This window comes from Crocodylus porosus, unplaced genomic scaffold, assembly GCF_001723895.1.
Source record: "Crocodylus porosus isolate Cpor-Errol unplaced genomic scaffold, CroPor_comp1, whole genome shotgun sequence".
NCBI lineage: Eukaryota > Metazoa > Chordata > Crocodylia > Crocodylidae > Crocodylus > Crocodylus porosus.
Window position 1 is genome coordinate 14,916,359 of NW_017728948.1, and position 25,638 is coordinate 14,941,996.

The 25,638-nt window shown below is 44.7% G+C and overlaps 1 protein-coding gene across 1 annotated transcript in view; it reads right to left on the minus strand.

The window, feature by feature from the left end:
• Positions 1 to 25,638, minus strand: part of POLN (DNA polymerase nu) — a 215,139-nt gene that overhangs the window by 149,378 nt on the left and 40,123 nt on the right. The window contains exons 10-15 of the mRNA XM_019552905.1: positions 25,410 to 25,474; positions 19,452 to 19,535; positions 18,972 to 19,061; positions 11,678 to 11,734; positions 10,931 to 10,984; positions 10,611 to 10,676 (exon numbers count right to left, since the gene is read on the minus strand). Of these exons, the coding sequence (XP_019408450.1) occupies positions 10,611 to 10,676; positions 10,931 to 10,984; positions 11,678 to 11,734; positions 18,972 to 19,061; positions 19,452 to 19,535; positions 25,410 to 25,474 (416 nt within the window). The remainder of the gene's footprint in view (positions 1 to 10,610; positions 10,677 to 10,930; positions 10,985 to 11,677; positions 11,735 to 18,971; positions 19,062 to 19,451; positions 19,536 to 25,409; positions 25,475 to 25,638) is intronic.

The following is a 25,638-nucleotide window of genomic DNA, read 5'->3' on the forward strand; positions in this document are numbered from 1 at the left end:
CCCATTATACTCCATCCTCCTCAGAGCCGACTCTTTTTCAAGTCATGGTGAACCACTACATTGCATACATTTTGACTACTTCTTTGGCTGATGCTGCTGCCCTCCCAGTGCGGTGGAAGGTTCCCCAAAGCCCTGCCCCACAACCTGCCAGCAGCGTCTGTAGGAATAGTACTGTCTCTTTAAGAGAATACCTAAAGCTGTCTGCTTTGTTACTTAGAACCGGCTGGGATTGCTGGGAGAGATGGACCTGAGCTGTAGCTGTTGTAAAGAGCTGTTCACAAAACATTTCTAGATTTTTAAAAATAATAATAATAAATAATAATCAATTTTATTGATTAAATCAATATTTGCTTTTATTAAGAAAGTCTCCTTATAACAACACTAATCATTACATGGTACCAGGAGTGGAGTACAAAGAAAGCGAAGGGGAAAATAAGAAACTGCTAAAGAGATGGAGTATCTGAAAACCCCCAAGGGAATGAAACTCTCAGGTAAAGCTGCTGAATCATGGGAAAAGTTTAAACAAAGTTTTGACATATAAGTTTTGACAGGGTATGCAGTAAAGGAAGATGAGCAGAAAATAGCCATATTCCTGAGTAAGACTCTTGAAAGATGTGAATTTGACCTTACACAAAGCAGTGAGTGTGCACCAGGCAGCAGAAGTTACTCTCCATAGTCTACAAATAATGGAAGGAAAATCAGAAACAGCTACAGTAGACCAAGTAAACAGCAAGCAAAAGAACTATAAAAGGAGAAAGCAAAAAGTAAGCAAGGAGAACTGGAAGATACACAGATAGCCCAAGGAATGAGATTACAGGTGAAAAAGTGCCAAAACTGCACGAAATGCGGGCTCAAGCACGCAAACAGGCAAAGCCCTGCACTAGGAAAACAGTGTAATGCATGCAACCCGTATAACTATTTTGCCAGAGTTTGTAACCAGGAGCAGCAAACACATAGAAGACATTGCACGCAAACTAATGCCGTATATCAAGATGACACTGATGAAAGCATAGAAGAGGAATTCTCTGTGGGGATGGTGGCTGCAGAGACAGGAAATGACTTGACTGTTGCAGTGGAAACTAATGGAAGGATCATTAAATACAAAATAGACACAGGTGCACAGGTAAATCTCCTTCCAGAACTAATTGTCAATAAGTTAAAACAAAAAACAAACTGGTTCACTAGTAAAATGTGAAACTAAGAGTTTACATGGGAAGATGATTCCCACCAAAGGAATATGTGAACTAGAGGTAAAAGTTAAGGATCAAATCGAACTGATAACTTCTGTAATAGCCATAAGAAATACTATGCCAGTACTGGGGCTAAAAACCTGCCAGGATTTGGGTTTAATTAAGAGATTATATATGGTAACAAATGCCAAGGACACACTTATGGAAAATCAGTATTATGATGTTTTTGAAGGCATTGGTAAGTTGGACACTGACTAGAAAATTCAGTTGGCAGAACCCAATTATCTGATCATTCATGCCCCAAGAAAGGCTCCTATAGCCATCAAATGGAGACCAAAAGAAGAGCTGAACTGATTGCTGACAATGTAAATAATTGACACAGTAGATAAACCTACTGCAGTGGTCTCCAACCTTTTTGGGTGAGAGATCACTTTTTGAAAGAAAAAAGCAACCCAAGATCTACCTGCGCTGCTGAACTTCCTCCTCCCCCCAACCTGCCCCACAGATCACTCTGTGAGAAGGGAAGCTAGGGGCAAATCAAGACAGAGGAAGAAAAAATTATTTGGGGGCTCGCGCCCCAAGCATGTAAGTCTGTGGGGGAAGGGGTGGGGGGAGGGGAAAGAACCTAAGGGGGCCAGGGCAGAATGAAGCCCTAGTGGTGAAGGGAGCGGGGCACAGGCAGAAGCAGGGGCTGGGTGGAGTGTGCCTGACTGGGCTGGGTGGTGGAACAAGCAGAGGCCCGGGGGGCACATGCCCCCCCCCAGGCCTCCACTTGTCCCCCTGCCCCTGCCTGTGCCCTGCTCCCTTCCTCACTGCTGGGACCTCAATCTGCCCACCCCTGCATGGAGGTGAGGGGGGAGTGTAGCAGGGGCCAGCAGTGCACAGCTGGGATGGGTGCAGGATGGAGCAGAGTATCTCACCCAGTGGGCATGGGGAGGTGGGGCCAGTAGTCCAGGAGGGCATATGGCCCGAATCCACATACAGAGTAGGGCCAGGGCTGCTCACAGCTTGGCTCTTGGGCCAGACGGCAGAAGCAGTGGCATTGGAGTGGGGCTATGGAGAGGGCTGCAGGCACCCAAAAAATTCACTGTATCCTCCCCCCGCACTTACTCCCAGCGCTGCTGCTGCATGGCTCAAAAGCTGTGCTGGGCCCAGCCCACCCCGCCTCATGTGCAGATCTGGGGGGCACACAGCCCAGGGCTTTTGGACGAGTCACTTGCGGCTCCATCCTGTGCCCGCCCTGGCTGTGCTCCACTCTTCCCTCACCACTGTGCGGCCTCCTCCCCACCCCTGCTACAACCACATGAAGCCCCCCGATCTGTGCACAGGGCTTGGGGCACAAAAGCCATTGTGCAGTGGCAGCTGCCTCACCCCATGCACAGATTGGGAGGGCATGTGCCCCTTGGGCCTCCACCGGGATGCATACAGTGGCGGGAGCCACTCCCCCCACCCCCCCGTGTGCCTGGCCCAGCCACCCAGGCTCCGACCTTCCCCTGGCCCAGCCCAGGCCCCACTCACCCCTGCACCTACCCCACCCCCTCCCTCACTGCAGGGCAGCACAGTGCAAAAGGGGATCACCGCACTTACCCCGTCTACCCTGGTGGCAGGGGAAGCGGCTCAGCCCAGCCACATGGGTCCCACTGCCACTCCAGGACTAGGGCCCAGCCAATCCACATGTGCATCTGGCCACTCCCAATGCCGGAGCCTCTAACAGTCAGTCTCAGTCTGCGGGGGGTTGAGCACATGCACACCCAATGCTGCAGTTCATATTTATAATGGTGACAGCTGGGACCAGAAAGTGCAGGTTATTTGTAAAGTTACTCCCCGATCTTGTATCATGTTGACTCAGGATGGACAGTCTTTTCAATGTAACAGGAGACATTTACAACACATTTCTGAACAAGGGGAGGAGGACGGGAGGAGTGAACAGCTGGAGACTACACATAGGAAGGCTCAGAAAAGTTGTTCAGAGGAGAGGACGGAGGCACTACAAGAAGAGACACCCACTTCAGTCACTGAGGAAGGTGAAACAACATCACGCAAATCGAACAGATTATGCCAAGCACCACAAAGACTTATTGAACACTGTTAATGTTAGTGTCATAACGTAATTTTGTTTTAAAAAGTTGTGCTGTAGTTAGAAAGCTAGTTGTTTAAAAAAGGGAGATGTGGAGATGTACACTGTCACTTTAAGAGAACATCTAGAGCCATTTGCTTTGTTACTCAGAACTGGCTGGGAGAGACTGACCTGAGCTGTAGCTGTTGCTTTGCAAACAACTCTTTACATTCCTAGCTACAGTCTCTTAAAATAATAAACAATATTTGCTTTTACTAAGGTGTCCTTCTTAACAGCACTCACCAGTATTGCATCAGCCATGGACCCAGGTGGGAGCTGCTGCCAGGCCAGGCAGGCAGCAGCGTCTGTCTCTCCTCTTCTGCCTGCCGGGGTCCACAGTTGAGCACCAGGTCTCCTGGCTAACCACAGCTTCAGCCAGGTTCTGAAGAGAGGAAAGCAGGGGGGAGACAAGGACAAAGAGGGATGTGGCCTTTGATGGATCCCCAAAACTCATTAAGTGGCTCTTCAGCAGAAATTATTGCCCATCCTTGCCACAGATCCTTTGTTAAGAGAGTCTGGTGTACACACATATACTGAGCAATGCAGTCACCATGGCTTGAAATGCTGTCCACTCTGCTGGGCACCAGCCAAATGAACTATATGCCAAGTCATAAAGCCTTTTGGCTTTAGATTAATATCATGCATAGCCTGTACTAGCTGCTCAAAAGTACATTTATGGAGTACCTGCACTAAAAACGTATAGCAGTCTCAAAAAAACGGTAAAAAGCATCAATTTTGGATTAAGTCTATGGGTACCCCAGAGTAATTTGCCTACATGCTACTTACTATAGGCATGTTTATTCCAGTCAGTATTTTCAAATTTGGCCCCTACTTCCATGTGCTCAGGGAAAGCAGGGTCTGACAGTAAGGGGCAGAGGGAGGAGGGGTTGCAAGGGGAAGAAGTTGGGGGGGGGGGCGGAAACAGAGGGCAAGGGGACCATATGACCACCCCAGATTTATTTTCCCTGCTGTAGCAGTGGGAAGACGCCAAATTCAAGGCAAACCTGCAATAATTAGATTCTATAGTTGAAAAATTATAACGTATTTATACTTTATCCATATATTGAGTCTAGTTACTGGGGGGGAGGGTTGTCTTATATACAGGGTTGGCCTATATTTCAGTTAATATGGTACCATACATTACTAAAAGCCATGTCAGTTTCTTTAGAGGTAAAAAAAGTATTCCTTAAATTTTGTATAAATATCCCTTGAAAAATTCTATGTACTAACAGGGCGCAGCTACACATGTACTTTGAGCAGTAGACTAATTTGCTGTGTGTTAAAGTGTCACCGTCTACAGGTGTGCAACTATTATGCCAGTGTAGACTAATTTACTGCACTATTGGATAGTCCTGTCAGACAAAAGTACTATCCAATGGCAGAGTAAATTTCTATGCTTAAATACACATGTAGATGGTGACATCTGGATTAATTTACACTGACTCAAATTGTACCAGAGTTTATTCAGTCACATTAATTGCATGTATAGACATGCCCACATGGTGCTCATCTCTGTAGCCAATAGTCAACACATGAAATAGAATTTAGTCATTCAGAATATACATATAGCTGGTCACAAAAGAAGTTAGATTAACATTCAAAGAGAACTACATTAATATATGAGGAGTTGTATTCATCTTAAATGAATGTGATAATTGGAGCCTACATTTCCCACTGCCCCCAAAAGGGCCCTTAGTTCTTAGGCCATAGGCTAGGCATTGTCATGCGCACTTTCTACCCCTGTTGAAGCTAGCTGACTGGCCAGCCAAGAAGGAAAGACATATGGAGCTGAAATATCCCACTGCTTTCTACCCATTCCAGCCAATTACTGTTAAATACAAAACACAGAAACGTCGTGGGGGTGGAGGGAAAGGGGAAGGTGAAATTTGGCCTTAGTGTCTACATAGCTTATGCTGCTATAGGAATTATTATGCAGAGTACTGATGGAGGAGCTGCCCATCCTCCCCAAGTCCTTGCACCGAGTTGTTCTTGCTCCACCAACATAGTAACCCAAAAAACACTTTGGCTCTGCATGCTTCTCATATCTGCAGGACACCCTCACAACCAGCACTAAGGCAGAGATCCAACAGAGACCAACAAAATCTTTCTACATTTTTCTGCACCGATATTGCTGCAGGGTAGCATGGGTATAAGCCATGGGGGGAGGGGGGCATTCTTCCCATCCCAGCACAGACCCCCAAAGAAGCTTATCAGTGACCCAGCAATATTACAGGAAGCCTGACTCAGCAACAGCAGTACATGGTTGAAAGAACTCTCCCTGCAGGACACTGGACTCCTGCTCAGTCACCAAGTAGCACTGCTATGCTCTCAGAGCTACAAGCTGTGACTGCTTAATGTTTTTACCTAAGGCTAAAGGTTTTTTGTTTTGTTTTTTATAGACTTGACTGACAGCCATTTTAGTCTAATTTTTTTAAAGAGTCAACTGACAATTGGGATTCAGCATACACAAATGAGACAAAAAAGAAGATATTAGACATAATTAGAGAAAAAGCTATGCCTTAGAAGTCAATCATAGATAGACCATACAAAGGCTATTTAAACAAATAGCAAAATGTTCTACATAAATAAATAGACAAAAACAAAATTGATACCACTGTGCAGTAGGATGAGATAGAGATTAAACAATCTGGGTATGAATTATTAAAAAACCCAAAAAACAAAACCTACTGCATTTTCTCACAAACCATTTTTCACCAGAAACCAGCTGCTGGAAAATAGAGTGTGCATTATATGTCAGGAAAAAAACATAACAGCAGTTTATGGCACTTAAGCTTTTGTCAGGCAAACCTGAAAGTAAATCCACATGTGATCCACAGAGAGCAGAACAATAAGCAGGCTCATCTCCCTAGCTGCTGCTACATAGTACTCAATATAAAGAAAGATCTTTATTTCTTCATTCTGCATTTCAAAAAAAACAGGTGTGTATCTTATGCCACAACATAACGTCTGCCTGCCAGATCAGGGGTACGCACAGCCCCTGCGGGAAGACTCCAGCACAGCTCCTGCAGCCCTCCCAGGGGTGCTAGCAGGCCCCGATCTGCCTGTTGGCTGACAGGAGCTGGGTGCTGCCGCCTAGGGCCAGCAGGGCTGGGGAAGATCAACTCAGGTGGGGACCCACCACCCCAATCCCGAGACAGGGGAGCATCCTCTCACTAGCTGCCTGGAGTGGCTCTCGTAGGGGGCAGGACAAATCAGTGCGGGCAGCGACCTGCCGCCCCAATCCCTAGCGGGGAAGCATCCCCTCAGCAGCTGATTTACTCCAGGCCCCCACTTAACTGGCTCCAGTAGGGGGCAGGGCAGATCAGCTCAAGCAGGGACCCACCGCCCTGATCACTGGGCAGAGGAGCATCCCCACACCAGCTGATCTGCCCCAGGCCCCCATCTGGAGCAGGGGCTATTCCCAGAACCCAGCAGTTTCTAGTAATGATATTCTAGACCTCAGAGAAATGAAATACACGATCCCCAATTAGTACAGATATAACTGGGAAATTCAAAACAGACATGCTGCTATATGATAAGAAGTCAATGATGGCAAACAGATATGGTAATAGATCCAAACGACTTCCTGCAGGGAAATTTTTGACACTTTCAAGGCAGCTCTGGCTGCCTATATTCAAAGTAGAAATTCTGAAGGATTCTGCTGCTCTTTATATCTTCCAGGGATAGGACAAAAAGAAACAGGCTTAAATTACAGCAAGGAAGCATGAGGATATAGAAAAATCTTTGTAACTGTGAGGATAGTTAAGGATTTGAATAGATTACCTGGAAAAGGTATGGAGTCTCCATTACCGGAGGTTTTAAAGAATGGATAAGAAAACTTCTGCCAGGAATAGTTCACATAAATTTAATCCTGCCTTGGAGAAAGGGAATGAACTAAATGACCCTTTCGTAAGCATTTTCTAATGTTCTATGAGGCCCTGGATTCTCTGAAGGACTTATACTTCACAACAAGATTGCCAGGGGTCAGTATTCCTGGATCAAAACAAAAAGACCTTTAAACCCAGCCAAAGAAAAGGAAATATGTACATTTTTTCAGTGCTGAAACATATCCCAAATAAGAGCTACTCAATTGTTATTTGAAACTTCTTTCTGAATCACTGAGAAGTGGAGGTAGGAAAATGTCTCCATAGCAACTGAAGTCACCATGCATCAGGCAGGTATGTCCAGTGTCAATGGCATATTATATGAATGCACACAGCACAATCTGACTTTCAGCAATGAACAACTTAAACTCTTCACTATCCCTTTAAGGAAGCTTGTCTGCAAATTCATACTTGGAATTCAAATAGCCACATCTTACTAAAACCTCTTGTAATGGGCTCTTTCATTTGGAGGATTGATGATGGGTAATTTTACCATCCTAATAAATCAAATTCAGGGGTTTTCTCTTGTCCTGTTGCTTTATATTGACTTTAAGCAAATCTCATTCATGTCAGTGAATGACCATGATAACAGGCATTTATAAAACTACTCAGTCCTAGAAAAAACCTTGGTTGCAACAGTCTGCTCTCTTTGATATTAGTGCCAGATAGGGGTGCACCAATAGAGATATTTGGGGGTGATACCAATATCTTATTTTTAAGGAGGCATATTGGTCAATATCGATCCGATTTCCAATACAGCATGGAGAGCTGTGTGCTGCTGGTAAGTCCATTGTGGTGGAAGGGGAGGGGGGAGGGATGGAGCATGGTGGAGCAGATCAATGCCCCCCGCCTCACAGTGAGGGAGGGGCCAGGGACAGGTGCTGGGGCAGGTTGGAGCATGGGACAGACCCATGGCTTGTCAGGGAGGAGTGGTTCCTGATGCTGCTTGCACCCCAGGAGGGCATGGGTGGAGGAGGGATGTGCCCCTGGATCTGCGCAGGGTGGGGCACGTTGCAGCTGCAGGCTGGAGTCAGGACTGCACCAGGCTCTTCTCGCTGGGGTTTGGGCTTGGGGCGGGAGCTACATCTACCCCAAATTTCACTGTAGCTCCCTCACAGCACCACTGCCATGCACCTGGCTCAGCCCCAGCCCCTTCCAGAAGGTGAACCTTGCAAGTGGCCCTCAGAGTTTGAGTTATGCATCTCTGGATTTAGAGACACTACAGCCTCGGGTGGAGGGCAGTCTTTAAAGTCTGGAAATGTGTTCAGCCAAAAATAAGATGTTTTAGTTCAAAAGCATGCCACCACCATTTTCTGTATGCTGACACGAATTTTGCCTCTTATACAACTGCATGTGATGTAGCTAATATCCGACCCACCAGATCTCCAGCACATTACAGGATGAAAAGGTATGTGTATAAATCCCCCTAAGTATTTACACTAGGCATGTCAAATTTACCCTGTGACTTAGGCTGGGTCTGCACTTCAGGGCTTCTCATGGGCCAGATGCACAGGGTACCAGTGGCTGTGATTGGACCAGCAGTGCAGCAGCTTTGGTGAGACCAGTGATGGAGGCAGTTAGGCAAGTGGCCAAGAGCCAACCAGCCTGCTACAGTGGAGGTAGCACAAACAGCGATGGCAGTGGCTGTGGGCTAACCAGCCACAGGGTGAGCAGGGCTGTGTCCGCACTGGGCCATGTTCAGTGGGGTCCCAGATTTTGTGGCAGGCACCACCCCAAAGCCAGGCCCCCAAATTCCCTGGTCTGCTAATAGCCCCAGGAGAAAAAATGAATTAAAAGGGGACTCAAACTTTTATGCTTCAGTTGGAGGCACATTCAAGGCACAGGCACAGGCCCAGCAAGCAGAAGAATCTAGATTTGTGTATATACTGTGCATATGCTGCTTTTTTTTTTTTTGTTTAAAACACTTGTGTAGAAGTACCCCCAAAGAAATGGAAATTACATTGGCCAGACTGACAATAGAGATATAGCTTTTTAGCAAACATTAATATTAACAGTGACTATTACATTCTGATCTAAAGGTAATTGCCAATATTACTTAAAACAGTCTCTGGAATGCAAAATCTACCTATCTATAAAATTGTGTTTCTGCTTCCCATCTACTTACCATTAGGGCTGTCAATTAATTACATGAGTTAATCGCGATTAACACATTAAAAAAATTAACTTGAACAACAATTAATGCATTAATCACGCATGTGGTTTTGGAACCTGTACCTAGGTTCAGCTCTGCTGCCATCACCACTGCCTCTAGGCCACTCTGTGGAGCAGTGGTGGCAGCACAGCAGACCACAGGGCAGTCCAGGCACAGGCTCTGGGTGGCTGCAGTGGTGGGGGGGGCGTGGAGAGGGAGGGGCACGCACAGACAGACACAGCTGCAGCCTTCCTGTGGTCAGGAATGCAGCTTGGTAGTGTGTGGAACAGCACCCAGGAGGCAAATCTGTGAAGGGGCAGGGGCGTGGGGCAGGGAAGGGGCATGCGTGAGGGAATAGTGAAGCCCCCATGGTGAGGGAGGGAGTGGGGTCAGAGGCAGGGGCTGGGGCAAATGGGGCCCTGGGGCAGAACCATGGACAGGCAGCAGGGTGCAGAGCCCCAGCCTCCACCCCATACACAAATCCAGGGGGCACATGTGCCCCATGCCTCCCCTGGGGTGTGCACAGCAGCGGGAGTCCCCCTCCCCCAGGCCCTTGGGCTAGCTTCTCATGGCTCCGTCCCATGACCCACCCCAGCCCTGGGGCCCCATTTGCCCCAGCTCCTGCCCCACTCCCTCCCTCACCATGGGGGTCTTGATCTGCCTCCATGCCCCTTCCCCCCAGCAGACTTATCTGCTGGGTGGTGTCTGTTTGTGCATTCATCGGTCAGCACATCTGTCTGCCCCAACTCCCAAGCCACAGTCCCCTCAGCTCTGCTGCTGCCCCTCACTCCTGACCCATAGTACCCCACACATCCTGCCAGAATATGCAAGAACCCTCTTCCCTGGGCTCCAAACCCCCCCACACCTCCACAGTCCCCCACAATTTCACAAATTCCCCCTACCACACCCACACACCCCAACCACACAAAGTACCTGCATAATTTGGCATAACTGCATTTTTCTGTGCATAATTTTGAATTTTTAGCTGTGTGATTAAAGTTGCAATTAATTGAAACCAATATTTTTGATTGTGCATCTAACTGCTATCAAAATGTAATTGTTTGATAGCCCTACTTACAATATTTCCATGCAAGTCTACTGATGGCACCCCTGATTACTAAAAAGAAAACTGGGATGGGCATGTTCAACATGAAACAAATATACACAAATTTAGCTGACTAAGAGCCCTCTATTGGAGAAGGCTGATAATGAAATGCATTTTTATCACTTTTTCTTTGAAAGAAAAAAGTCTTCTAAAACTCACACACCGGATGCTTTGCTGAAAGTCTTCCAGTCACAGTTCCTGTTTGATTCCATGTAGATGAAAGAAATCCCTTTAACCAAGTTAGAAACAAAAATCAGAAAAAACTAATACGATGCCCAAGTGCAAAATTTAATATGTGAAAATGAAATTTTACTCTGAAGTCTAAATAGTATGTTACTGAGATTTGCATAAAGTAGAATAATGGATACATATTTTTTTAAATATTACTATATATAAAAAACATTTATCCTTTTAAAAAAATTAAGAATCATTTCAGTGCCTCAGAGAGCAATACTTTCCAAAGTTACAGAGTAATGTTCTTACCTTTTTCATGCATGAAAGTAGTCCATCCACATAGGCTGATTTTATTTTATGCACCTGTAATACAGATAAGTATAGCAACATTTTAAATTATGTAAATTATAAGGGGTTTTCAAATGGCATTTCTGATTTTTCAAATCAGTAAGAATTTTCTATTAAAATGTAGACATACTTCAAAACAAATAGGATAATGGCCATATTCAATACGTAAGTCACATTCAGTCATGGCCCGGTTCATTGTCTTGGATCAGAACTGAAATATTTAGCTAAGTACATAATAAAATACAAAAGTTTTAGAGCCTGGCACTAAGATGATACACAAAAGTGAAAACTGATAGGCTAAACTGATACCATGTTGGACTGTAAGGAGACTCTCATAAAAATAAAACCGAGTAACTGATCTAGAAGCTGTTTTAAATTGCTCTGAACTTCAGACTCCAATTCTAGATTCTGATTTTCTCATTGACAGGGTACTATATCATCCTGACCAGTTTCATAGTGATTTTGTTTCACTGTTTGTACAACATTAAGTTAAAATTAAAAAGGTGTTTTGTTCATTGCATATCTAGAAGAACATTCTGACTTTAAATTTCAACTATGTATTTACATAGTGCTTTGAAAGAAATACTTAAAGGAATCATTTAATGCATAGGCTAGCCAGCAGTTTCTCATATAAGCATGTGAAGAAGCGAGCTTTCTTCTTAACTCTTGCTTTCAATTAAAATAGATTATTCATGAAAATAAGCTCACCTGACGGTATTCTAAAATTATTTTAGGCAACGGGTGAAGATCTTGCAGTTTATTTAACTGGGGAATAAAGACTTTGAGTTATTAGTATGATAATTACCCCCTTAAATTTTACCTTTTTTATACCATCTTAATTTAACCTATAGAATAATTTTACATTTGACCACCTTTGAATAAAATAGACACAAGCCTGGGAGTAGGAAATCAAACTCAGACCTCCATCTCCTCCCCTTCTTGCTTGCTTTCTGACCCTAGGAATCTTGAATTCCCTTTTCACAAGGCATAGCTTCAAGAGGAGAGGCAGAAAGTATCCCCATTCCATTCTAGCCTGTACCCTAGCAGTTAGAGCATTATCCGAAGAAGCAGACATAGATTTAAACCCCTCGTGCTGTGGAGGTTCACTTCCTGCATGACTGCTGTAACCAGAATTATTTTGGGATTCATCCTCCTCAATCCTGACTTTAAAAGAAACCGGCCCCAGCTACTTTTTGTAAGGGGTCCAATAATGTCTGCATGTTTTAAGCATGTTCTGAGAATACCCATCATACCAGGCCCGAAGAGGGATCTAGGGGAAGAAGCATCTAGGTCCTGGATCTTTGTTGAGATTTAGATGCGAGAGAGAAGCCAGGTTGCTTAGACTGGGCAATTCTGGGCATGCTCAGATATGCATCTCTAGGCACTTTGGGAACATAAATTTTAAGTCAAAGAGAGGAGCCTAATGAATGTAGGTGCCTCCAAAGTTAGGTTAGGCAGCAGCAAGTTTGGAAGGGGAGGGGAGTTGGATTACAATTCTGGACTCTGGTACCTCAGTTCTGCCTTACACACCTACATTTTTATAAGGTATAGAAATATTTTTACTACCAGTCAAAATAATGTTCCAAAATCAAAAGGGATTTAGAAAAGTACAATGAGAAAAGATTACAGGTAAGGTGGCAAAAAACCTCACTTTTAAATAAAGATGGAAAGTGCTGTGACTGATTATCTGTGAAAAGATATGAATAAGATGAAACGACAAAAATGGTACAATGGTATGAATGGTATCAGAAGAATTTCTTCTCTCTCTCTCTCATAATGCAAGAAAAAGGAGACTGTCAATGAAACTGGAAACATCAAATTTTGATAAACTGTTACCAAAATTGATAAAAGAAAACAGCTTTTTGCACAATATTTAATTAGACTGTGGAACTCTACCTTGGAGTAGAAAATAAGAATTAAGCAAGAGGAACTGGGCACTGGGTAACAACAAAGACACAGGGTTACAATAGCTAATGCTAAAAGAATTCTGGAAAAAAGATGAAATTTCTTATTTCAGGGTTTAAGTCCATATTTATTTGGAATTAACAGACACCTTCAGGGGGCTTATAACTTCACAAGTGCACATTATTACACCTTCCTGAAAAGCATCCAGTGCTAGTAATTGCAGAGACAGGACCTCAGAGAAAATGGATTATTCATCTAATCCTGTCTGTTAAATTCTTATGTTCCTATGAAAGAAAAAGCATAAATTCATTTATGCTTTTATATTGTTTTCGCCTGTGAGATATCTGGATGTGCAAGTAGAATATGCACATGAGAAGCTATGCTTAACTCTTGTTTCTTGAATCTGCTGATGATAATTAATTCCTAGTTTTACTTTGCGTTCAAAATATATTCTATGCTGGCCAGCATGGTGGCACTCTTACCTACACCAGTGGCTTAAGTCATTTTTGCTTACGGCTGTGCTTGGAAAAATATAACACTCCTATTCTCCAAAACAGAAGATGCCCACATTTTTGTTATTGCTTGATGCAATACACTCATTCTGTGACATTCCCCTCTGCTAGAATATGGATTATTGTGTACTGATAAATCAATGCTAATGGCTTTGGAAATAAGATCTGATAACTTGGTCATTTGGCCTGAAAGCTGAGTTTCCATGTGAATGCATAGAATATTACTGTACTCTGGAAGCAGAGGTACTTGCAAGAGTAACTAGGGGTGCAGACAGAAGTGCAGTTTCCCACTGTAACTGAGAATGCTTTGGAAGAAGCACTTTGAGTTGCAACAATCTCCTGGAACAAACAGAAGTTCACTGTTCAAAGTTTACCAATGAGCCATTTTTGAAGCTGTCTGCAGTCAAGCACTTGTGTTTGGTCACAGCTATAGACCAGTTTCTTTGTCCAGACTGAGCAAAAATTATCACTTGTCTGTGCCCTCTATCCTATCCTGTCTGGTCTTGCAGAGGGTTCACTGGATCAGACACAGGGGAGGCAATGCATATAGATTTCCCAACCAGTTGACAAGAAGAGCATCTATGAGGGCACCTCATTTAAGTGAAACAGGGTGCATCTACACATGCAATTAAGGTAAAACAATAAACTCTAGAGCAATTTAAGCTGAGGCAGAGCAGGCTTGGGTTGGTGGGTGGTACAGGAAGGTGGGAAGGGCGGTCAGCCCTGGGCTCTGGTGGTGGCAGAGGGCAGTGGAGGGCTGGCAGGAGGCCCCAGCTGACTGTGCTGACTGGGTGCAAAGCACACCCACAGTCACCATCCACATATGGTGGAGTAATTAACTGCAATCGGAAGCACAAGATACTACTGTCCCTGATGGTACTATCTTATGGCAGAGTTAATGAATTTACTCTGCCCTAAAACTAACACATGTGTAGATGGTAATGCTTTACTGTGGAACTAATTAGTCTAATCTGCAGTAAAGTGCACATGTAGATGCACCCACAGAAGTCTTCCCTCAAGCAGAAGACACAATATTTTCTAATAACCTCCTTCACAAACAGGTCCCAATCTGGGTGGACTCCTTTCACAAAGATGAGTCTGTGAACCAAGTCTGATCTCCCACTTGTGCTGTAAGACAAGAGGAAGACCAGTCTGTTCCAGTCATGGAGACCATACATGTGTATCTAAACCTGAACGCACCAACACCATGAACAGAAAAAAATGCCTTTATGCTGAGGAGTATGGATCTGGCTCCTCCTGACCTGTTGATGTGAAACACAGTAGCAGCATTCTGATGTTATCAAAAAACATCATCCTCAAACACAGGGAAGGTACGCTTTACAAACTTCCTGCACTGCTCTTAGGTCAGGCTCATGCCCAGTAACCAGAGGCCCTGCACCTATAGATCTGCATATTGAGAAAGAGGCCTTCTTTCACATGAGAGGATAGGCTTATCCAAGCAGTCTCTCTCAGGAGTCTCTTCGTGCATCAAGTCTGACATGTTGACTTATGAAGCTGGAGGAAAAAGCCATGTGCCCAAGGATGCAGGGAAATACCATTTGTATTTTACCGCCCATCTATTTCTATAGCAATGGACATGTGTCCCTGAAGCTAGGGAACAAGTACCAGCGATCTCCAGGTGTGGGGCCTCTGGTTTCATAGCTGTTAGAGGCTGGAAGAGACCTTACAGATAATTGGGTCCAGCACTTGGGCAGGAAAGACTGCTGGAATCAGATGACCCCAGCAAGATGGGCATCAAGATGCTTTTTGAAGATTACTAGGATGGATGACTATACCACCTCTGGGGGGAGCCTGTTCCAAACCCTCAGCACTAGACTTGTAAAGAAGTTTTGCCTTATGTCTAGCCTGAAGCAACCCTCAATCAGCTTGTGCCCATTATTTCTTATCCTTCCCTGGTGGCCCTTGGTGAACAGATGCTCCCCCCGGCCCTGATGTACACGCCTGATATACTTATAGCTGCCACCAAGTTCCCTCTGAGTCCTCTCTTCTCCAGCCTGAACAGGCCCAGGTCTTTCAGCCTCTCCTCATATGACCTGGTTTCTAGGCCTCTAATCACAGATGACACATAGTGCCCCCCTGAGATCGGCTGCCACTGGCTTCTGAGGGAGGTCGCTGCTCACACCTGCCCCCACTCCTCCCCACCAATGGTGTCTGTGGGCACTCCCTGCTCACCCGCACTGCCAAAGGCTGTAGGCAGTTCCCACTCGCCACTCACCACCATGGTGCTCCCCCAGTCTCAGGAAGCACCAGTCGTTCATGCCTTTAATTGCATGGCCCTCTTCTGGACCCTCTCAAGCTTCTCCATATCCTTCCTGAATTGCAGTGCCCAGAACTGGATGCAGAACTCCAGCTGCAGTCTCACCAAGGCTGAGTAGAGAGGGAGGGTGATACCCTTAGCCTTGCTCAAGATGCCTCAGTAGATGCATGCCAGGGTTTGATTAGCTCTACCAACTACAGCACCACACTGGTGGCTCATGTTCATTTTGTTGTCTATCATGACACCCAGATCTCATTCAGATGTGGTGCTAGCAAGCATAGCACAGCTCAGCCCGTAAGTGTGTTGGAGATTATTTCTCCCCTGATGGTGCACTTTACATTTCTCCGTATTAAGTGACATCTTGTTGAGGTCTGCCCATCTCACAAGCCTGTCCAGGTCAGCTTGCGTTGCCATCCTGTCTTTGAGCATGACCACACACCCCCATAGCTTGGTGTCATCAGAGAACTTTGCTAGTTCACTTTTAATACCCGAATCCAAATTGTTGATGAACTTGTTGAAAAGCACTGGTCTAAGTACTGAACCCTAAGGGATGCCATTGATCACCCTCTGCCATGACAACTCAGTTCTGTCAGTCAATACTCTCTGGGTCCTACCACAGTAGCCACAAGACCATAAAGTAGTCAAGGCTGCATTTTCCCAATTTTTTCATGAGGACTTCGTGGGAGACCAAGTCAAAGTTCTTTTTAAAGTCCAGGTATATAACATCAACCTCACTTCCCCCATCCAGGGGGCAAGTAACCTGATCATATGTTCTGATGCCACACCCAAGACTGCTTGCTGGTAGTCTATGAAAAGCTGCCTGGCTAGTTAGACTTGGTACTGGCCACAGGGGATGACTTGGCGGGGGATCTGCAGGTGTAAGGTAACGTAGGGGATAGTGACCACCTATTGATGGTGTCTGGAGAAAGGTGCAGATGATAACTAGTACGGCAGAAATGCTAGACTTCAGGAAGACCAACTTCAACAAGCTCAGGAGATTAGTTAGGGAGGGACTGATTGGTAAAAGCCTGGGAGAGATGGGAGTCCAGGAAGGGTGGGCGTTTTTCAAGGGACTAATCCTGCAGGCACAGAAAAGGACCATCCTAATACACAAAAGGGAGCAAAAAAGCAAAGAAGCCAAAGAGATGGGTAACTTAGGACCCCTTCAGGATGAACTAGGGCAACTGGTAACAGATAGGATGGCCGAAGTGGAGCTTCTAAATGATTTTTTTGTATCCGTGTTCCTGGACATGAATACAAATACACATCCCAATGGGACTTTAGGTAAGCACAAGATAGATACCAGCCCACCAACTGTTCATGCTGACCTAGTAAAGGGGCACCTGGAGGGGTTGAACATATTTAAGTCAACAGGTCCTGATAAGCTTCATTCTAGGGTACTTAGGGAATTAGCCGGAGCCATAGCAGAGCTGCTGGCACAACTGTTTGAGCACTTGTGGTGGTCAGGACAGGTCCCAGAGGATTGGAAAAGGGCCAATGAGGCCCCTATTTTCAAGAAGGTGAGGAAGGAGGAACCGGGTAACTATAGGCTGGTTAGTCTTACCTCTATCCTTGGCAAGACCTTTGAGAAAGTTGTTAAGGATCACATTTGTGGGGGACCAGCGGGCAAAATAATGCTAAGTGGCAATCTGCATTGGTTCATAGCAAGCAGATCCTGCCTGACTAACCTGGTTTCATTTTACGACTGGGTCACAAAATGCTTGAATGAAGGAATAAAGATAGATGTTATTTACTTATATTTTAAAAAGGCCTTTGACACAGTGTCGCACCCAATTCTTATAAATAAACTAAACAGTTGCAGTGTAGATTATTACACAGTCTGGTGGGTAGAAAATTGACTTATGGGACACACCCACAGAGTGGTGGTGGATGAGTAGGTTTATACCTGGAGAAACGTAGGCAACAGAGTCCCCCAAGGTTATGTCCTGGGACTGGTACTATTCAATATCTTCATTAGTGATTTGGACAAGGGAGTAAAAGCACCCTGTCCATGTTTGTTGATGACACCAAACTAGGAGGGAGGTACACAAACTGGACAGCAGGGAGCAAATCCAGGCTGATTTGGATAGGCTGGAGAAATGTGCCAAACACAATAGGATGCAGTTTAACAAGGATAAGTGTCATGTGTTGCACCTGGGGAGGAAGAATCATCGACATTCCTATAGCCTGGGAGGTACTATTCTAAGTAACACAACTGCGGAAAGGGATCTCAAAGTCGTAGTCAACTCCAAAATGAACATGAGTCACCAATGTGATGATGTAATAAGTAAAGCTAACCTCACCCTTTCTTGCATAAGTCTTGCAAACAGGTCTAGGGAAGTGATACTTCCCCTCTATGAGGCATTGGTCAAGTTGCAGCTGGAGTACTGCGTCTAGTTTTGGGCACCGCACTTCAAGAGGGATGTGGATGGCCTGGAAAAGGTTCAGAGGAAGGCCACTTGTCTGGTTAAAGGCCTACAGAAATAAGACTATTTGGACCAATTGGGAAACCTAAACCTCTTCAGCCTTTGCAAGTAGAGGCTGCGAGGTGATCTTGTGGCCACCTACAAACACATAGAGGGGTGGGAGGCAGCAAGAAATAGGGGATACAATGTTTACCAGGGCACCTGTTGGGCTAACTAGAAATAACAGCCGCAAACTGGAAGACAGCAAATTCAGACTGGACATCAGGAAAATATTCTTTATAGTGAGGGTTGCCAAAATACAGAATATGCTTCCAAGGGAGGTGGTGCTGTCCCCTTCCTTGGAGGTATTTAAAAAGAGATTGGACAGACACCTGGCTGGGGTCATCTGACCCCAGCACTCTTTCCTGCCCAGGGCAGGCGGTCAGACTCAATGATCTAATTGGTCCCTTCCAACCCTAACTTCTATGAAACGAATAAATAATAATGAATTTATTATACTGACAACTTCCAAACTACTATATTTACTTGAATCAAATACAACCCTGAATTTAAAAATGCATTTAAGATTCCCCCCCACCAATAATTAGATTCTACAAATGGAAAATTTATAAATTTATTCTAATTTTCCACGTATAGAACCTAAATGTTAGTCATCTAGAATTCATCTCCCACAGCTGTAGGGATGCAGGTAGTATGGGGGGGGGGGGGCAGGTAGTAGTTGCAGCTGTGGCCCTGACGCCCAATAGGGACTGGAGTCTGAGCCACAGCATCCATCTCATAGTTGATTTCAATACATGTTAAATTGGGGGGGGGGGGAGAAACCTTGCCATCATGACTCAAGTAAATACAGTACATATTTTTTAAGACTTTTCAATTCTTACCACAGCTTCTGAAGTGGATATAGATTGCTGAATCTCAGTCCTGGGAATTCTCTCACATAGCATATGCAACTTTAATTTTTCAAATAATACCTATGTTACCAAAAATATATATGATATTGATGCATAAGTATTTGAAAATTGAAATATAATAGAACATTACTATTGTATAAAGATGGCTTTATAAATCAATTGAAATCTTATAGCAAAAACAGAAATAGCACAAAAAGGTGAAATTGAATTGCTTGATCTTTATAAAGTATTATCTTTTTTCAAGAGCAGTAAGGCATTTTCTTTAAAAGATGCTTAAAATAGATTTTGCTGTGCTTGCAAGAAACCTGACAAGAGACCTTCCACTATCATCATAAAAAGTGACACAACCAACACAGTCAGAACTAGCAAACACAACTGCTTTATAATTTATCTCTGCTGACGATAATTTATAGAGTTAATAACAAAGAAAAGTAGCAATCTAAATAATACCTCTCTGAGTTGACAACTGCTGGTCAAAAGGAATTGTTGCCCAGCAGCTTGATGGGCTTCCTGCTCAAGCTCTTTCAATCGCAACTATAAAATTGATATATCATCATTAAACTATATGCACTCCCTTTGGTCAACATACAGCTATTTTCTAATTTAACAAGCATGTAGAACTTTTTTCTTTCTTGTAAATTGATCAAGTATAACCACTGTTAATTATACTGAATTTAATGTGCTCTTTTTATATATTAATATATTAATTAATGATCTGGAAAGGGGAATAGGTAGTGACAGAGAAAAACATGTAAATTATTTGGACTAGTCAGGACCAGGAAGGGGAAAAAAAGTAAACAAGATATATTAGGATACATGAAAATGCAAAGGGTAATAATACAGAAAGACATAAATATTGTCAAAATGAATTAATTGTACCACCTCATCTAAAATACTGTGTCGCAGTACTATCCACTCAGTCTCAAAATAGCATAATACAAAATGGGAGGATGTTCAGAGGGGAAAATACAATGATCAGTGATTAAAAAAAAGCTTTCACAAACTGAAAAATAAAACTGAATTTTTTACTTGAAACAGGATGATAGAACTATATAAAATAACAACTAGCATAAAGAAGTGAGCTCAAGAACGTATGTTCTCCATGTCTCAGAACAGAAGAACAAAAGACGTTCTATGAAATAATAAGGACAGAGCATTCAGATCTTTTTCACATCACACGAGGCATGATTAGACTGTGGAATTCTTTGCCAGCCATCTTCCCATTAATCACAAATCAGCAATGTCTCTTGTACACGGAATTTGGAGAAAGATTTATGTTTTTTCTGGAAACTTCAGCACTAAAGGCCCATTCTTCAACTCAAGACCACCAAAATAGCTGTTCTAAAAAACATTCCAGCAATCAATCATGAGCATTAAAAACAATGAATTGAAGTTATAGTGCTAATCTCCTGGAAATTAAAAGTTTAACATCTCTTTAGAGAAAATTGCAATTTCTGTTCCAGTCATTTACCAGACCCTCAGGATGGGTTAAATAAGGACTTAAACCAATAGAAAGAAAGCTACCAGATCAGAACTTTCTCATTCTGTAGCACAGCTTGTAACCATTTATCAAAAGCAGGGGCCAGCAAGCAATGATCCACAGGAGTAGAGACGAAAGCATTAGGTGAAATTTTAAATATTACTGCTACAGACTAGGAAGAAATAAAAGTTACCATCATAAAAATGAGATGCTTTGTTAATTAACAAACTATTTGGGAAGCAGTCAATATATGTTCGTACCAAAGGACACTTTTGCAGAGGAAGCCTTCATCAGATGAACTCAGATTTTCTTCTGAGAAAGCTATGACAGACTTTGAAGACAGAGCCTCTCCCTAGACCCACTGCCAGCCATCTCTCCATCCCACTGCAGCCTCTGCTCAGCCTACTAGCAGCAGCCGCGGTGGCAGCTCTGGTCCAGGACCCAACTGGAGCAGCAGCCACTGCCACAACAGCTCTCCTCTATCCAGGACCCTAAGTTCATTGTTACAAAGAAAGTTTGACCTCATTGTTTTGGAAGAGATATGAACACTCATGGTTCAACCCATAAGAAATGTCTTGTGGAAAATTGGAGGAAAGTCCCTGTAGGTACATTATTCTATAACTTGTCACTTCAGAGCTTCTTGCAGCTGTTCCCAGCCATTGTCATAGCCAGGATGCTGGACTTTTTTTTTTTATTGGTCTGATTCTGAGACCAATCTTGTATTTTTGTTCCGACTCTGCACTGGTAGAGTGGTCTTCCAAACTAGTGCTCCGCTCTGCAAGGCTTGCTTCCTCCAAGACAGCCTAGAGCAGGGGTGGGGCAAACTGGTAAATTCGGACAAAGGCCAGATTCCATTTCCCAGCAGCCCCTGCTTGCATCGCTCCATCCAGTCTCCATGGAGACCCCAGGAGTGGCGGGGCTGTGACAGCATGGGGCCAGGATCTCCATGGAGATGAGCCCAAACAGCACTAGCAAGGCACATGGCTAGGCAGGGAGCTGTTCCAGGGCTGGGATTTTTGTGGCTCTGCTCTGGCCCACGCTGTCACCACTGCAAAATCCCACCTGCGGACCCATCGCACCTCCCTGCCCAGTCATGCACCCTCCCAGCACAGCTCAGGCCAGACTCCTTGGAGACCCAGGGAGCACAGGGCTATCATGCCCCACTGCTCCTGGGAACCATGGAGACCCACCAGTGACAGAGGCAGGGGAAATGAAGTCCACATCAGACCCAATGCAGCCTGCAGGCCAGACTTTTCCTGACCCCGGTCAAGAGTGAAAATTGGGTTGTCTTCAGCATGTTTATCCTAAATGTGCCTTTGTGAGTATGCAAGATATGATCTGGGAATTGCACCTAATTTTGCATTGCTTCCAGCACATGAATCCATTTCCTGAAAGAATTTCTGAAGACAACTCTTTAAGAAGCGCCACTCAGGATGATATTGATGCCTGGTACCAACAACTGCTGTCTATTTTGACCTAGGGATAAGCAATTCTCTGCAATTAATTCATAAATTCTTTTCCTTTTTTTTTTTAAAGATGCGTATGAACCCTTTTCGCAGCCAGTGAGCTGATTTTATAGGTTGTTCTGGCACTGAGTGACATATTGTCCATGTGTGGAAAGTGATGCAAAACTTAAGAGCCTCTGGATTTGGAGGCCAAATCAAAAGGAAGTCATGACTTATTCACATATGCACATTTGTCTTTTTCATTCTGGAGATAGTCTAATTTAGGAAGAAAATGTACACTTAGCTTCCTCCATATTTTTCATTTCATTTAGGAGAAATGTTACTGTTAATCAACAGTAGATTTCATAATGACCCACAAATTAGTATGCTGGTTTCGACAGCCAGAGGCAAGGCCTCTCCACATTCTTAGCTATTAATTTTTCCAATGTTTCCCCAGAGATTCTCACACCTGTACATTTGGATGTACCTGGTATTTGTTCAGAATGACTTAATGCTGTTCATGGATGTAACAATATTTCCTTTTATCTTTGCTACAAATCATAATAAGTACTTGACCAGAGCATGAACCCAAGTTCTCTCTCTCTTCAAAGCAGGGCTTATACTCTAACTCATAGATGACAAGTTGCTTTTTTGCCACTAAGTACATTTTCCTTGTTAAATATAGGAAAAACTTTTGGTCTGAACAGCTCCAGGGGAGTGTCCGAGTCTCTGTAGCGTGCTCCCATTCTTGGACTCTATGTAATATTCTGAGGTATGGTAGAGCTGGTAGCACTACTGCTAGACCAAACATAGGGTCCCAAAACAAGAAATTCATTTTTACATAATATTTTAAATGTAACAATTGGTTTTAACCCAAAGTTCCTGTTTGGAAGGTTAATGCCTCAAGGTCCTAGTAGTGTCTCAGCTCAGTTAAATTAGAAGCTATAGTGAAGTTGCTATTGCATTAAATTAAGTAAACTAGAGTTATAAAACAAAGTAGTTGTTCTATGAACCAAATGAAGCACCGACTTGTTTGGCCAATAAAGGCAGAAGTTCGGGTGGCAGGAGTTGAAGGGTTGGAGCCTGCCTGGAACCAAAAGCAACACTACCCCATAACTTCCCGGCAAAAGACAGTACCCATTTGTGATGAATGAGAAAAGCTGCAAAGCAGCAAAATATCACCTGTGTGCCCTTCATCTAAAGCAGGGGTGGGCAAAATACAGCCCACAAGTCTTTATCCAGGCCATGGCAGGTCCCTCAGTCCCCTGGCCCAGGCACAGTCCAGCCATGGCATGTCCTGCTGCCCCCTGGGAATGCAGCAGGGTTGAGGTAGCTTCACAGCTGGACTGCTTTTCTAGGCAAGCGGTTCCTTCTGGTTGCCACCACCGCTGGCCCCAGCCCCACGGTACCGGCAGGGACCCATGCTGCTTGGCCCCGACCCCACGCACCCCGCACTCGCCCATCCAGGCTCAGCAGCAGCAGGACAGCATAGTAGCTGTTGCTCAGTGCAGGGAAAAGTGGCCCCTCCCTCTCCTGCAACCAACAGTTCCCTGCTGCAGCTGCCCAAAGCCCATGCTGCACTGCCCTGTGTCTGTTCTGCATTACCAGCGCTGGCCCACAGGGCTGGGACTAGCAGTACCAACAGCAGGAAGGAGCCACCTGCACCTGGGCTGCCTAGAAAGGCAATCTAGCTGTGCAGCCACCCCAGCTCCTCTGAATACCCAGGGGGTGGCAGGACACGTCACGGCTGGGCAGAATGAGGCAGGCTGGGTCAGGGCTGTGTGCAGGTTCCAGCTAACCTGCTCCAGCAGGGGTGAGTCTGGAGTGGGTGCAGGGCATTCTGGGACTGTGTGCTGCTGGCACTGTTGGGGAGGTGCTGTAGGGTGTCCAGGCTCTGGGCTGTTGCAGGGTGGGGGTGGGTGCCCAACAGCTCAGGGGGGTGCGCACACTCCATCATACCCACAAACCCTCCTCCGCAGAATGTGAGGTACTGTGGGTCAGGAGTCAGGGGCAGTAGCAGGGCCAGGGGTGCTGTAACTTGGGAGTGAGGGGCACACAGATGTGCACAGACAGCATGCAGCAGGTAATTCTGTGGAAGGGAATGGGCAGTGGGAGAGGGAAGGAGTGGGGAGAGGCAGACTGAGGCCCCTACGGTGAGGAAGGGAGTGGAACAGAGCTATGGGCAGCATGTCCAAGGGCAGTGCAGGGAAGGGGCAGCTCCCTGCTGCTGTGCAGACCCCTGGGGAGCCTTGGGGTGGGGGGGCAGACCCCCACAGATGTGTGTGCAGGGCTGGGACTAGCAGTACCAGCAGCCAGAAGGAACCACCTGCACCCTGCTACCTTTGCCCCAGAAGCCATGCAATGCCATGTTGACAGCCCTATTTTAACCCCATCTCATATGGAAGATCAGCAAGTCAGCCTTACTACAGGAAACAGCCAACCTTTTTCTTCCCACCCTCTACTACATAAAGTAGTATATATGATTTTTTTCAAATAGGAGCCAGAAGCAATTAGACAGTAGAAGGCAAAGAGGGAGCAACCAACACAATTCCCACAGGAAAAAATTTAGAAAAGTAATATTTATCTGTCCCAGCAGCCTGTCAAAGCTGACAAGAGCCAGGGGCAGTAAGACCCACAGGGAGCCTGAGCAGGTCTGAACAACCCAGTCCTGCCCACCCCCAGCCATTCACTGCCTTCCTGCCCCCACTCTGCTCCAGCACCATGCTGCTGGCTGTATCGCTGGACTGGGAAGCATGGGGCTGCGCACACATGTGCGTGCATTCATAGGCTGAGTCCCACATGTGCACCCCACCATACACATGCACCCACACACCCTTACACTGCCATACACGCAGACCCCCAAATCCCTTCACACACCCCAGACACCCATTCCCCACAAAGCCCACACCCCGCATATCCACACACACACCTACATGCTCCCTCACCCCACATACCCATATACCCACAGCCCTCCACAAACCTATACCCACCCCCCATAATATACAAAAGTAAGACTTCATTTTAAGCTATTGTGCAATCACCTCTATGTATACTACACAAACACATAAATCAGGACAAAAATAAATTTTTAAACCAAATTAATGAATGCTGTAGACGTTCACTTTTTAGAATATAATCTGGTATTTTTCTGGTTCCAAGATGGCAAAAACTCTTGCTGAAAGGAATACTTCCATGGGCAAGGTGAGGGACTTCCAGTCACAAGATGGCACCCAGGGGTAGGGCATCTGTCAAGAGGCAGGGCTGCCAATGAGGCCCTCAAAAGTTTGCCAGAACTAAGTAACTGGGCTCCCTCCTCCCAAAATAATTACCCGCCCCTGTTATAAAACATGACAAAAATCAAAACAGAACTGAATGTTAAAATAAATTTCTATCAGATAGCCTTCTAGTCTCCCTGCCGGTGTGGAACTGACCTTTACAACACATTGCATAATTTTAAAAAAACAAACACACTCTATAATTTACCCCTAGAATCTCTGATGTTCTTTTCAGCTCTTCTTTATTCACATGTATTTTGTGGGTTTCCATCACTGTAAATACAGGTTTATAAATAAGAATAAAATAAAAACTGAAAAGTGTCCATGTATCTCTACCATATTAAAAAAATAACAAAAGGTTACTAATGAACAAAGCCACGTAATAGGAACTAAGAATTTCTGGGTTCTACTTCCCATGTTAACATTAACTTTGCTGT